At 48.0% G+C, this 13,870-nt stretch overlaps 1 protein-coding gene across 3 annotated transcripts; it reads right to left on the bottom strand.

The window, feature by feature from the left end:
- Positions 1-5,503: 5,503 nt before the first annotated feature.
- MRPL55 (mitochondrial ribosomal protein L55) lies at positions 5,504-13,863 on the bottom strand. Of its 3 annotated transcripts, none has more exons than XM_074946431.1 (4): positions 13,714-13,863; positions 10,523-10,720; positions 7,579-7,780; positions 5,504-5,770 (listed from the first exon to the last, which is right to left on the bottom strand). In XM_074946431.1, exons 2-4 carry the CDS (start codon positions 10,546-10,548, stop codon positions 5,621-5,623), a joined length of 378 nt encoding a protein of 125 aa, XP_074802532.1. In that variant the 5' UTR covers positions 10,549-10,720; positions 13,714-13,863; the 3' UTR covers positions 5,504-5,620. The 3 variants fall into 3 exon arrangements, with proteins under 3 accessions (XP_074802532.1, XP_074802534.1, XP_074802533.1); XM_074946433.1 differs by having other exon boundaries at positions 13,790-13,807; XM_074946432.1 differs by lacking the exon at positions 13,714-13,863 and adding an exon at positions 10,922-10,939.
- Between the last annotated feature and the right edge of the window lie 7 nt (positions 13,864-13,870).

Raw genomic sequence — 13,870 nt, 5'->3', positions numbered from 1 at the left:
GGGAGCTGGTGGAGAGCAGAAGCAGCAGGAGGCTGTGGGCTTGGAGCTGGACCTGCCTGGCTGCTGTGTGAAGCCATCCCATTTCACAGGTCGCCTGGCCCCAGAGCCCAGCTCACCCTGCTTTGGGGCCCACCAGCGATGGCTCCGAATTGCCAGCCAAGGAGGGCACCAGGCAGCTGGGCTCCAGAGGAAGTGCAGCAGGTCACTGGTGGGGGGACATGCTCAATGAGCAAAGGTCAGCTCCCTGGGGAGAGCCAGAGCATGGATCCCAGCAGTAAGGGGGCCTTGGCCCGTCGCTGGCTCATGTGCACAAACCATCGACACCAGCTGAGGCCCCAGCCTGGACCTGCTGCAATGCCCCTCCCCCGGCCTGAACCCAGCCCCGGCCCAGACCCGTGGGGGAGGGGTGTCTATCCTGCAGCCCCAGCCCCGGAGGTGCCGTGGCTGTGAGAGGTGCTTCTCCCCACCAGCCCAGGTGCTGCTGCTGGAAGAGCGAGCTGGGGGGAGTCCTCTCTCTGCCATAGCCCCAGAGAACCCTCCTGCACCCCAAACCCCTCATTCCCAGCCCCACCCCAGAGCCCGCACCACCTGCACCCAACCCTCTGCCCCAGCCCTGAGCCTCCTCCCACACTCCGAACCGCTCAGCCTCATCACCATGAATTTTGTTATGTGCACCACTATGGAGGCGATAAGAAAAGGAGGAGTTGTGGCACCTTAGAGACTAACAAATTTATTTGAGCATAAGCTTTTGTGAGCTACAGCTCACTTCATCGGATGCATTCAGTGGAAAATACAGTAGGGAGATTTATATACACAGAGAACATGAAACAATGGGTGTTACCATACACACTGTAACCAGAGTGATCAGGTAAGGTGAGCTATTACCAGTGAGGAACGAGGGGGGGAGGGGTGGAATAAACATGGGGAAATAGTTTTACTTTGTGTAATGATAATCCACTCCCAGTCTCTATTCAAGCCTAAGTTAACTGTATCCAGTTTGCAAATTAATTCCAATTCAGCAGTCTCTCGTTGGAGTCTGTTTTTGAAGTTTTTTTGTTGAAGTATTGCCACTTTTAGGTCTGTATCGAGTGACCAGAGAGATTGAAGTGTTCTCCAACTGGTTTTTGAATGTTATAATTCTTGATGTCTGATTTGTGTCCATTTATTCTTTTACGTAGAGACTGTCCAGTTTGGCCAATGTACATGGCAGAGGGACATTGCTGGCACATGATTGCATATATCACATTGGTAGATGTGCAGGTGAACGAGCCTCTGATCGTGTGGCTGATGTGATTAGGCCCTATGATGGTGTACCCTGAATAGATATGTGGACACAGTTGGCAACGGGCTTTGTTGCAAGGATAGGTTCCTGGGTTAGTGGTTCTGTTGTGTGGTTGCTGGTGAGTATTTGCTTCAGGTTAGGGGGCTGTCTGTAAGCAAGGACTGGCCTGTCTCCCAAGATCTGAGAGAGTGATGGGTCGTCCTTCAGGATAGGTTGTAGATCCTTGATGATATGTTGGAGAGGTTTTAGTTGGGGGCTGAAGGTGATGGCTAGTGGCATTCTGTTATTTTCTTTGTTGGGCCTGTCCTGTAGTAGGTGACTTCTGGGTACTCTTCTGGCTCTGTCAATCTGTTTCTTCACTTCCACAGGTGGGTATTGTAGTTGTAAGAATGCTTGATAGAGATCTTGTAGGTGTTTGTCTGAGGGGTTGAAGCAAATGCGGTTGTATCGTAGAGCTTGGCTTTAGACAATGGATCGTGTGGTGTGGTCTGGATGAAAGCTGGAGGCATGTAGGTAAGTATAGCGGTCAGTAGGTTTCCGGTATAGGGTGGTGTTTATGTGACCATCGCTTATTAGCACTGTAGTGTCTAGGAAGTGGATCTCTTGTGTGGACTGGACCAGGCTGAGGTTGATTGTGGGGTGGAAATTGTTGAAATCATGGTGGAATTCCTCAAGGGCTTCTTTTCCATGGGTCCAGATGATGAAGATGTCATCAATGTAGCGCAAGTAGAGTAGGAGCATTAGGGGACAAGAGCTGAGGAAGCGTTGTTCTAAGTCAGCCATAAAAATGTTGGCATACTGTGGGGCCATGCGGGTACCCATAGCAGTGCCGCTGATTTGAAGGTATACATTGTCCCCAAATGTAAAATAGTTATGGGTGAGGACAAAGTCAAAGTTCAGCCACCAGGTTTGCCGTGACATTATCGGGGATACTGTTCCTGACGGCTTGTAGTCCATCTTTGTGTGGAATGTTGGTGTAGAGGGCTTCTACATCCATAGTGGCCAGGATGGTGTTTTCAGGAAGATCACCAATGGACTGTAGTTTCCTCAGGAAGTCAGTGGTGTCTCGATGATAGCTGGGAGTGCTGGTAGCGTAGGGCCTGAGGAGGGAGTCTACATAGCCAGACAATCCTGCTGTCAGGGTGCCAATGCCTGAGATGATGGGGCATCCAGGATTTCCAGATTTATGGATCTTGGGTAGTAGATAGAATACCCCTGGTCAGGGTTCCAGGGGTGTGTCTGTGCGGATTTGTTCTTGATGTGTCACACATCACCTCCAAAGTGGTGCACATAACAAAATTCATTCCACACATGGGTGGGAAAATTTAGAGGGAACACTGCTGAGGATGTGAGGGAAATTCCCAAACCTGAGCCATTCTTTTTACGTGACAAATCTGAGGAACTGTTCCACACTGAGGTGTCAGAGGAGGTTTTGGAACAAATTGATAATCTAAACAGCAATAAGTCACCAGGACCAGATGGTATTCACCCAAGTGTTCTGAAGGAACTCAAATGTGAAACTGCAGAACTACTAACTGTAGTTTGTAACCTATCATTTAAACCAGTTTCTGTATCAAACGGCTGGAGGATAGTTAACATGATGCCAATTTTTAAAAAAGGCTCCAGAGGTGATCCCGGCAATTACAGGCTGGTAGGCCTGACTTCAGTCCTGGGCAAACTGGTTGAAATGATAGTAAAGAACAAAATTGTCAGACTCAGAGGAACATAATTTGTTGGGAAAAAGTCATCATAGTTTTTGTAAAGGGAAATCATGCCTCACCAATCTACTAGAATTCTTTGAGGGGGTCAACAAGTATGTGGACAAGGGGGATCCAGTGGATAGAGTGTATTTAGATTTTCAGAAACCCTTCACAAGGTCCCTCACCAAAGGCTCTTAAGCAAAGTAAGATGTCATGGGATAAGAGGAAAGGTCCTTTCATGGATTAGTAACTGGTTAAAAGATAGGAAACAAAGGGTAGGTATAAATGGTAAGTTTTCAGAATGGAGAGAAGTAAATAGTGGTTTCCCCCAGGGGCCTGTACTGGAATATTTAACATTCATAAATGATCTGGAAAAAAGGGTAAACAGTGAGGTGGCAAAATTTGCAGATGATTCAAAACTACTTAAGATAGTTAAGTCCAAGCAGACTGCGAAGAGTTACAAAAGGATCTCTCAAAACTGGGTGACTGAGCAATAAAATGGCAGATGAAATTCAATGTTGATAAATGCAAAGTAATGCACATTGGAAAACATAATCCCAACTATACATATAAAATGATGGGGTCTAAATTAGCTGTTACCACTCAAGGAAGAGATCTTGGAGTCATTGTGGATAGTTCAAAAAAGCTAACAGAATGTTGGGAATAATTAAGAAAGGGATAGATAAGACAGAAAATATATTGGCTCTATATAAATCCATGGTACGTCCACATCTTGAATACTGTGTGCAGACATGGTTGCCCCATCCCAAACAAGGTATATTGGAATTGGAAAAGGTTTAGAAAAGGGCAACAAAAATGATTAGGGGTATGGAACAGCTTTCTTATGAGGAAAGATTAATAAGATTGGGACTTTTCAGCTTCGAAAAGAGACTACTAAGGGGGAAATATGATAGATGTCTATAAAATCATGACTGGTGTGGAAAGAGTGAATAGGGAAGTGTTATTTACCCCTTCTCATAATACAAGAGCTAGGGGTCACTAAATGAAATTAATAGGCAGCAGGTTTAAAACAAACAAAAGGAAGTATTTCTTCACACAATGCACAGTCAACCTGTGGAACTCTTTGCCAGAGGATGTTGTGAAGGCCAAGACTATAATGGGGTTCAAAAAAGAACTAGATAAATTCATGGGGGATAGACTTGGACATCACTGGTTATTAGCCAGAATGGGCAGGGATGGTGTCTCTAGCCTCTGTTTGCCAGGGGCTGGGAGTGGGTGACGGAGAATGGATCACTTGAGGATTGCTTGTTCCGTTCATTCCCTCTGGGGCATCTGGCATTGGCCACTGTTGGAAGACAGGATACAGGGCTAGATGGACCTTTGATCTGATCCAGTATGGCCATTCATATGTTCATACAAACATAAGACTGGAAGAGACCTCGACAGGTCATCTAGTCCAGTCCCCTGCACTCATGGCAGGACTAAGTATTATCCAGACCAGATGATGATCATGGTTGAGGTATTTTGATGAGTCAGACTGGAGGATCTTGCACGGCCAGTACCCACAATATAGCTGATTAGTGGATAAACAGAGACTTCAGTCTCCAGGACTGTCAATCCAGTAGCTTTCACCAACATTAAACAACACATACATATGTGGTTGCTGGTGAGTATTTGCTTCACTCATATATACTCACCAGCAACCACATACCACACAACAGAACCACTAACCTGTCCTTGCAGCAAAGCCCGTTGCCAACTGTGCCCACATATCTATTCAGGGGACACCATCACAGGGCCTAATATCAGCCGCACTATCAGAGGCTCGTTCACCTGCACATCTACCAATGTGATATATGCCATCATATGCCAGCAATGCCCCTCTGCCATGTACATTGGTCAAACTGGACAGTCTCTACGTAAAAGAATAAATGGACACAAATCAGACATCAAGAATTATAACATTCATAAACCAGTCGGAGAACACTTCGATCTCTCTGGTCACGTGATTACAGACATGGAAGTTGTGATATTACAACAAAAAAATTTCAAATCCAGACTCCAGCGAGAGACTGTTGAATTAGAATTCATTTGCAAATTGGATACAATTAACTTAGGCTTGAATAGAGACTGGGAGTGGTTAAGTCATTATGCAAGGTAACCTGTTTCCCCTTGTTTTTTCCTACCCCCTTCCCCACCCCTCAGACGTTCTTGTTAAACCCTGGATTTGTGCTGGAAATGGCCCAACTTGATTATCATACACATTGTAAGGAGAATGATCACTTTAGATAAGCTATTACCAGCAGGAGAGTGGGGTGGGAGGAGAGAGAACCTTTTGTAGTGGTAAACACCCATTTTTTCATGCTTTGTGTGTATAAAAAGATCTTCTATACTTTCCACAGTATGCATCCGATGAAGTGAGCTGTAGCTCACAAAAGCTTATGCTCAAATAAATTGGTTAGTCTCTAAGGTGCCACAAGTACTCCTTTTCTTTTTGCGAATACAGACTAACACGGCTGTTACTCTGATACATATAAAAGAAACAGATGCACAGAAGAGAGAGAATCTTTACTCAGCTATGAACTTTCTCGCTATAACAGTAAGTTACAATCTCCTTCTCTGCAGGTCCAGGTTGCCAAATCTTCCCTTTACACTTCCACAGATCCTCAGAACAAACTCATTTCTTCTTCCAAAATTTTCTGTAATCATCCAAATTAAACTCATCATCCAACACTTCCTCCTGTTTGCTCTTAAGCCTTCTGGGATCGCGTTTCCGTAACCTCGCTCTTCTTTCAGCCTCAGAAAGAGTGTTGATGTCTACAGGCATCTGGAGGGCAACAAAAATTAATAATCAGACAAAGGCATCTTATTCAAATGCCTCACTGTTCAAAAGGAGAGAGATGGGGTATTGTTGTGCAGAGGAGTTTGCCGCAAAATAAAAATCCCAACAGAGGTTAATCAAATAGGAATCATTTTATTAATCACGATTCTCTTACTGATTGCAGGGGTTTCACTGGTTTGGGGGCAGATGCAGAAGTTATTCTGCATTCATCTGTTATCCCGAGGATGTATGATGTAGTAGCGAAAGGTCAGCAGAACACAAACATCTAACCTTCCAAACAGGGGTTGACTGGGCAATGGCAAAAGTAATGTGGCATGTAGAGGTTGCAGTTATTAGTACTGTGCAAAATAAGCTGAAAAAAATAATAAGTGGAGGAGGGATTGGGTTTCTTTTCAATTAGGAAGATTGCATTTTTAAGTGGATTTATTACTGGAGAAAAGTGTTGGGAAAACAGCTCTGCGGAATGTAGTCCTGTGCTTATCCACACTAGAGATACAGCACTGGCTTCCTCTCACCCCACCAGCCATGGTGCATCAACCCCAACTTGAATGGACCACGTCTAGGCATGCAATGATAATTCAATTTGACTCATTCAGTACTAGGCCAATAAGAACCATTTGTGGTGGTGGGTTTTGTGCTGTGGACACCTACCCACTGGGAGCTGACCCAAGACCCACTAAACTTGTACGTAAGATCCATCAGATGGCAATGACTTTCAGTTACAGGACTGGTTTTATGCTGGTGACCTCAAGGTGAAAGGCATTTTATCCCATTATTAATCCCCATAGCCATCCAGACTCTGACCCACCTGCTCTTGTATTCAAGTGACTTTCCAAGGGGTAAAGGGGTTTTGTTCCTAGAATCACCACATTCCCCCCAAAAAGGCCTGTATCTCAAAGACCTGTCTTTGGCCAGAGGAGGCTGAGATCAGCAGGAAGAAGGGGGTCAGGGGTTGCCTGAGAAATGCCTGGAGCATGAGGTGGCTTCTGAACTATAACCACACACAGCACCCAGACAGGACATCCATTACATTTCTAGGGTAGGGGGGATTTCAGCCCCATATTCTTATAAATGGGTGAGGGGAAATTAAAAAATTCTGAAGATTAGCCCCCTCCATCTTCTGTAATCCATCTGAAGGGAAGGCGGGGAAGGGAGCCCACTTCATCATTCAGGCCAACACCTGGAGCAATGTTAAACAGGCTCTAAAGGGAGATGCACCCTGCCCTCAACGAGCAGGGATTAATGAATGTAACTGGGCCGTCTGAGGGTGGAAGCGTCTGGAGAAGCAAACTAGGAAGAAATTGGGATAGAGCTGAACACAACTTTCCAAAAATCCAATGCGATTGCTAATTAGTACTACTTCTACAGCTTCACAAAGTGTCTATGATGTAGGAACACTGGAACAGCCACCCCAACAGTATCTAATGATCCATCTAGCCTTATGTCCTGTTAAATAGATGACCATTAAAAATACTGGTGGCTCTGCCTCCTTGGAGGAACTTAATTGAACCTCATGTTTCAGAATAAGGAGACAACTCTGCCCCCGGACAAATGCATTTGGAGGTTTATCACCTTTCTCTACAGCATCAAAGTGGTCCATCCAGTCTAATATCCTGACCACCAATGGTCTGATCCAATATGGCAAATCCTACGTACTCATCAGTGACCGACACAGGATGCTTCAGAGGAAATTGTAACTCCACCCCTCTCGTTACGCACCTACTTGTGCAATACTCAATACAACCTCCATCCCAGCAGTTCTATTAAAAATTAGATTTTGCTCAATTTCTTACTGTAAGGATCCTCCTTGGCTCCTTATAGCGGATGTGAATAGCAGATCCATCAGGCCTGACCAAGAGCACGGGGTAGGACCTGCCGTATGTCTGCCTCTGAATGCGGGCGATGGACGTCCTGTTGGAGTTATATTGGCTGAGGGATGTATGCAGATGGCAAGCAATGGGGAGTAACCTGTGCATGGCATCCTGACGCAACAAACTAAGAGGATTAAAACAGGGCAGGGTTAGTTATTCTTCCCCTCCATTCCACAGGGAGGCAGAGGAAAAGATAGTTAAGTTCAGTAGACCAACATACATGACTAGGGCCCAACCAAATTCACAGTCCATTTTGGTCAATTTCACGGCCAAAAGGTTTAAAATTGGTCAGTTTCACTATTTCAGCTGTTTAGATCTGAAATTTCAGGGCGTTGTAACTACGGGGGTCCCTACCCAAAAGATGATCGGGGGGGGTGTCAGGGGATTGCCACCCTCACTTCTGTGATGCCTTCACAGCTGGGCAGCAGCCCTGGAGCTTCCTACAGCAGGGGGAAGAGGCTCCTGGCGTTGGAGGTGAATCTGATCTCCCTGTGCTGCTGGGAGTGCCCTGCCGGGGGCTCCTAGCTGCTAGCCCCAGCCAGTGGCGGATAAACGCATGGGCACTCCAGGAGCCGTGGGGGCAGAAGCCCCACAGCCAGGCACCCTGAGAGGCAGAAGCCTTAAGCTTTGCTCTGTACAACCCTCACTTCTGCGCTGCCACTGGAGGTAGGTCTGATCTCCCCACCAAGAGCGGCCATGCAGGGGAAGGACGAGTCTTGTCCTTCCCCAGCTCAGCCCGGACTAGCAGCTAGGAGCTCCCAGCAGCATGGGAAGATCAGATTTCACAGGGAAGGGCTTATTTCTTGTTCCTTGACATGTTTTTCATAGCTGTGAAACTGGTAGGGCCTTATACATGACACCATGTCACAGAACATGGACTAGAGACGGAAGAGATTTATACTCCTCCAGCCAGGCTACTTTTAAATGTCCCAAGCAAAGAAGCTTCCACCACAACCCTGGTAATATTAACGATGATGAGCATTTACATAACATTTACCTTCAAAGTGTTTTACAAATATTAAGTAATTATATTAACAATAATGATATTTTTGCTTATACAACAATTTTACACAGGACCTAAGGCATTTTTCAAAGGAAAGCAAATGCTTAATGGAGAAAACAACAATCAAGGAAATTGAACCACACAGTATTTAAGTGGCTTGGGAGGATTAGAACTCCAGGCCAGGATTAGAACTCAAGTTCTGTGCACAGATGAACAGACTAAGCCCCTCTTTTAGATCCCACAATCGGACAGATCTCATCTGCAAATCCTTGGTCCTGTAGTACAGCCTGACATTTTAATGATCAGTTTTTCTTTCTTCAAATAAATAAGTCATTTGTTGATGACAGGCCTCCAGGACAAATTGCATAGGCTAATTTATATCATGTGACTAGAATTCACAGGGCCTTGGATCACCAATTTTCACAGAAAAGCAAAGTGGAATAATGTAAACAGCAAAAATAGGAGAGTACAGACAGGCAAGGAAATTGGTTAGAGCCATGGAAAATCTTCCTCATTAAGAGGAAGTGTAAAGATCAGGACTTTTTCGTTTAGAGAGAAGAGGAGCATGAGGGGCACAATAGATTTGGTTTCACTGGTCCTGGTCATAGAACTCTTAACTCAAGTGAACAATACCACTGTGACATTCCCCAGAGTGCAATCTGGACTGCTGTGTCCCCTTAGTTCTCCAGCCTGGCATGCCTTTTATACCGTTTTGCTGATGAACAGCAGCCCCTGTAGGCTCTCCTCACTCTCAGCCACCAGCATGTAAAGTCACCCCCAGCTGAATACATGAATGCTATGCCCAGCCATCCATGAATTACATACAAGAGGACACCATGCATACCCTTCAGCCCCAACCTTGCTCCCCAAAAATGTGCATCTTATACTGTTCAGGACCCTCCTGGCCAGTATAAGCTCATAGATAGATATTCATTACCCATTGTTGGAATGAAGACTAGGCACTAGGCTTGTTGACCTAAGATTCTCAAAAACAACGAGGAGTCCTTGTGGCACCTTAGCGACTAACAAATTTATTTGGGCATAAGCTTTCGTTGGCTAAAACCCACTTCATCAGATGCATAGAGTGAAAATACAATACACCCAAACCCCCTCTCCCACCCGAGCCCAGCCATGAGGGTCCCCCCAGCCCACACACCCATCCCCCTCCTTCCCAGAGCCCAGCCATTGTACCCGCAGCCCAGACACCTGTCCCCTTACCACCCAGGGTTCCAGAAAGAGAAACAGCCTGTTGCTGGTTCCCAGCCAGGCTTGTGTGGAGTTTTCTGAGCGCCACTGTCTCCTTCCCTCAAGGCATAGAGGAAGTTACAGTTGCTAGGAACCCTCTACTCTCTCCCCCTTCCCCACCCCATGTCTTCTATGTGCAAACTGGGCTCTGCCAGGTCCAGTGGCCTCTAGTTGCGGCCAGCAGCACTGCAATCCATTTCTGTGGGGGAAAGGAAATTATGCACAAAACCCATTAATTTCTGCAAAATTCGGCATTGCACAATGGCGCAGAATTCCCCCAGGAGTAACATTTCAACCGGATAATAATATTCAGCAGATTATGAGTTTTCAAATGATACCTCACAAGGCATACTTTGTACAAAATATAACAAATGGTGAACATGGGGTACAGGGTGTCAACGCCTGATTTCACTGGGGCAATCTGGGCAATAAGGGCTGGAGGATCAGATCCTGTCTTAAGAATAACGACAAACTTTATTCTTGGTCATAAAGGGTCTGACGTTTTGAGGTACTGAGTACCTACTGAAGAGATAGCCCATTTAGTCAATCAAAATTAACACCAGGACCAACATCAGCCAGCCCTTTAGCCAAGTCACAGTATTTGAATGCGAAGCTTACCCCAGAGTCCTGCTTACTGCTGCCATCCTGCTCTTAGGTAAAACCACAGAAGTCCAAAGAACCAGTTCAATGAGGGCTGTGCCTGGAATACTGGATTTAATTGCTGCATGAAACTATTCCATAAAGTTCTTCAAGGTAAATGATCCAACTCTTACACCACAGCTCTGCACCATACACGTTCTTCTCTTTGTAGGTAACCTAATGACCAAATGGGCCAAAAAGAGATGGATCAAGCAAAGCAGCCTTTTCTTGTGACTTTAATCAAATCTCTTCTGAAACTGACCATTTAAAAAAAAAAAAAAAAACCTTGAAATTCTGAGGTAGCTAATTAGCATTTTGGAGAGTGCTTTAAAATGAAAAGTTAGTGTAAAGGAGGATTCTGAGAACTGATGATTTCACCTTCTTTCTCTGCAAAATTATAGCATATGGCTGCTCAAATCAGGCCAATCTGTGCTTTGCGTTCTTTGATCGTTCCAGGTAGTAATGGTGCAACTTGCATTAAAGCAGAAACAGAAGATAAGGAAGATATCCAATGTATGACATTTAATTTTCTGTAGCAACATTTCTCATAGTCACTAGCAAGTTCACTTAATTCTTCATCAGATTTTATTATTAAGTCTTAGGAAAATAAGGTAATTCCCAAACACATGTCATCTGGAAACTGGCTAATTTCTAGTAGCCACTGGAGTTGCTTTGCCAAAGGAGAAGGAACTGTTTTCTGACGGCTGACAGATGAGTCACACTGAGACTCTGCAATGGAGCAAACCCATCTGGCTCTGCCTCTCTGATCCCCCAAACCTCCCTCTCCTCCTCTGACCCTGCTCTCCTCCTCTGATGGTGGTTCCCAACAACTCCCATATGCCAAGGATGAGTACAGAGCTCAGAGCTCTGTGTGGCAACACAATACTGGCAGCTGAGAGGAGAGAATGAATGGCAGGAGGAAATTGCTTTGGCAGGGAGGGATCATTGATGGTGGAGGGGAATCACGTGTCTGGTGAGGGGAAAAGGAGAGGTACCCAAAACATGTACTGTTCCCTTCAGTATCCCAAGGGTTAACACTCTGCTCCATATTTCAGTCTAATTGCACCTGCAGGGTTCCTGATGATCCTGTTATACACCAGGTCTGTCATGTGGGATTACGGGTATAATCACAGGAGGGGAGCAGTATAGCCAGCACACATTTCATACAGCTGGCTGCACCCCTGAATGCATAGGGTAGGCTGCAGTTTGGCCCGAACACCTCATACATTCATATCTACCCTTGTATAGGAAGAGGTTATTTACTTTACTACAGTGGGCCAAATTCAACCCTGGTTGAACTCTTTAATGGGGCGACACCAGGAATGAATTTGGCTCAGTATTTTCCACATATAAAATCCTTTAGCCATTCTGTGCCATCTCTGGTTACAATATCGAGGGTGCTGTGTGAATTTTAGACACAAATTAACCAAAACCTGGCCATACTGCAAGCTGGGATCTCTGCGTAGGAGCCTCCTTCCTATAACCTTCCATGACTAGTCTGTGTAGCAGGGTCATGATTAGGCTCACATGCAACAACTTAAGACTGCAATAGCTTTTCACTTGTCTGACTCTAAAAGCTCCCTAATGCTCCCATGTAACGGAGTTATAGCTTGCCTCTGCCTCCCCTGCCCCTGCTCTGCACGTAGCACTCACACATGCTAAACACATTACTATGTGTTTTTTGTGTTGTGGCAACACCTGAATGTTTCAAACAGGATCAAGCCACATCTCAATAGGGTGCTGTACAAACACCTATCCGATTAAGATCTAATACATCCTGTGCTGGGGTCTCCCCTCTTGCACTTGCAATGACAGATTAATTGATTGAGGTGTTATAGCTAGAACTCCTATGATCCTAAAGCATCCCAACAGTGGGAGCCCAGGAAAATAAAACCTCAAGGTCTGAGAAAAAAAGAAGTAGGGAGAAGCAGGGACAGAGTGATGGGCAGGGTGACAGGCAGGGTGTTGGGCACATATGGTGTAGCAGGGCAATAGGCAGTGACAAGAGCAGGGTGACAGGCAGTTATAGGGGCAGCCAGAGCAGGGTAACAGGGATGTGGGGGAGGGCCATGAGGATAACAGGTGCCCCAGGGGGCATGGCAGGAGAGAGGATGTGGGTCACCCAGGGAACATGGAGGCAATAGGGCCAGGGTCAGAGAGGTAGCAGGACTATGGGGCATAGAGAGAGCTAAGGCAGCAGGTGCAGGGGGCGGGCCATGGAGCACAGGGTAGGCTGAGATAGCTGCATGCAGAAGGGGGCTGAGGTAGCAGGTATAGGGGGCATAGGGCCCTGGGGGGCAGGGGGTGATGTGGCAGGGGAGGGGGGGAATGGCTGTGGAGCACAGAGGAGGCTGAGGTACTGGGTGCAAGGGGGGGACAAGCTGAGGTAGCAGGTGCAGGGGGCATAGGGCCCTGGGGGTGATGTAGCAGGGTAGTGGGGCGGACGGGGACAGGCCGTGGAGCAGAGAGGGGGCTGAATGAGCAGGTCAGAGGGCACAGGGCCCTAGGGAACAGGATGCAAGATAGCATGGGAGAGGGGGGAAAAAACAAGTCAGGGGGCACAGAGGGGACTGAGGTAGCAAGTCAGGGGGCACAGAGGGGACTGAGGTAGCAAGTCAGGGGGCACCTCAGCCCCCCTGTGGCCCCCAACCTGCTCCCCCCCACGCCCCAGGGCCCCGTGCCCCCCAGCCTGCTCCCCCCCTACGCCCCAGGGCCCCGTGCCCCCCGGCCTGCTCCCCCCTCCCCCCAGGACCACGTGACCCCAGCCTGCCCCCCCCCTCCCCCCGCGCCCCAGGGCCCTCCGGCACGGGGGGGGGGCGCTGAGGTCCTGGGCGCAAGAGCGGTGTGGGGGGGGAAAGCTGAGGCAGCAGGTGCAGGGGCCGCAGGGGGGCGGCGGGGCACAGGCCTTACCCCATTGTGAGGCTGCCCGGGAACCCCAGGGGCGAGGCCTGCGGTCTGGGGGGGGCGAGGTCCCGCGCCCCAGCCAGGAGACGCCCGCCCACCAGCCCCGCGGCCGTCACGCCCCCGTCCTCACGGCTGCCCCCTGCCTGAGGGCTTGGTCCCGAGGCCCGCTTCCCGCCACCGTGCCCTGGCCGGCCTGGCAGCGGCCCCTTCCCTCGACCGGGCCCGCCCCCAGCCGCGCTCCCTGCCGCCCGCGCCCCGCTCCGCACCGCGGCCCGGCCCCTCGGGCGGCGCCCTCTCCGCACGCAGCCCTCGGCGAGGCTCGCTCCCCCTCACGGGACTCACGCCCGGGCTCGGAGGCGTCTCCTACGCGAAGCCTCCCGCCCCACCAACCGCCGCGCGCGCGCGCGCGCGCCCTTCCCCGAC

Source organism: Natator depressus, chromosome 2 (genome assembly GCF_965152275.1).
Source record: "Natator depressus isolate rNatDep1 chromosome 2, rNatDep2.hap1, whole genome shotgun sequence".
Taxonomy (NCBI): Eukaryota; Metazoa; Chordata; order Testudines; family Cheloniidae; genus Natator; species Natator depressus.
This window is presented reverse-complemented; position numbering and strand designations above follow the sequence as displayed.

Coding starts and splice junctions, on each gene's coding strand:
- MRPL55 (XM_074946431.1), bottom strand. CDS start 10,548: ATGGCAGCAGTAAGCAGGACTCTGGG. Junction 7,781..10,522: donor GCAGTAAGCAGGACTCTGGG/GTAAGCTTCGCA, acceptor TAATCCTCTTAG/TTTGTTGCGTCAGGATGCCA. Junction 5,771..7,578: donor AGCCAAGGAGGATCCTTACA/GTAAGAAATTGA, acceptor GTTGCCCTCCAG/ATGCCTGTAGACATCAACAC.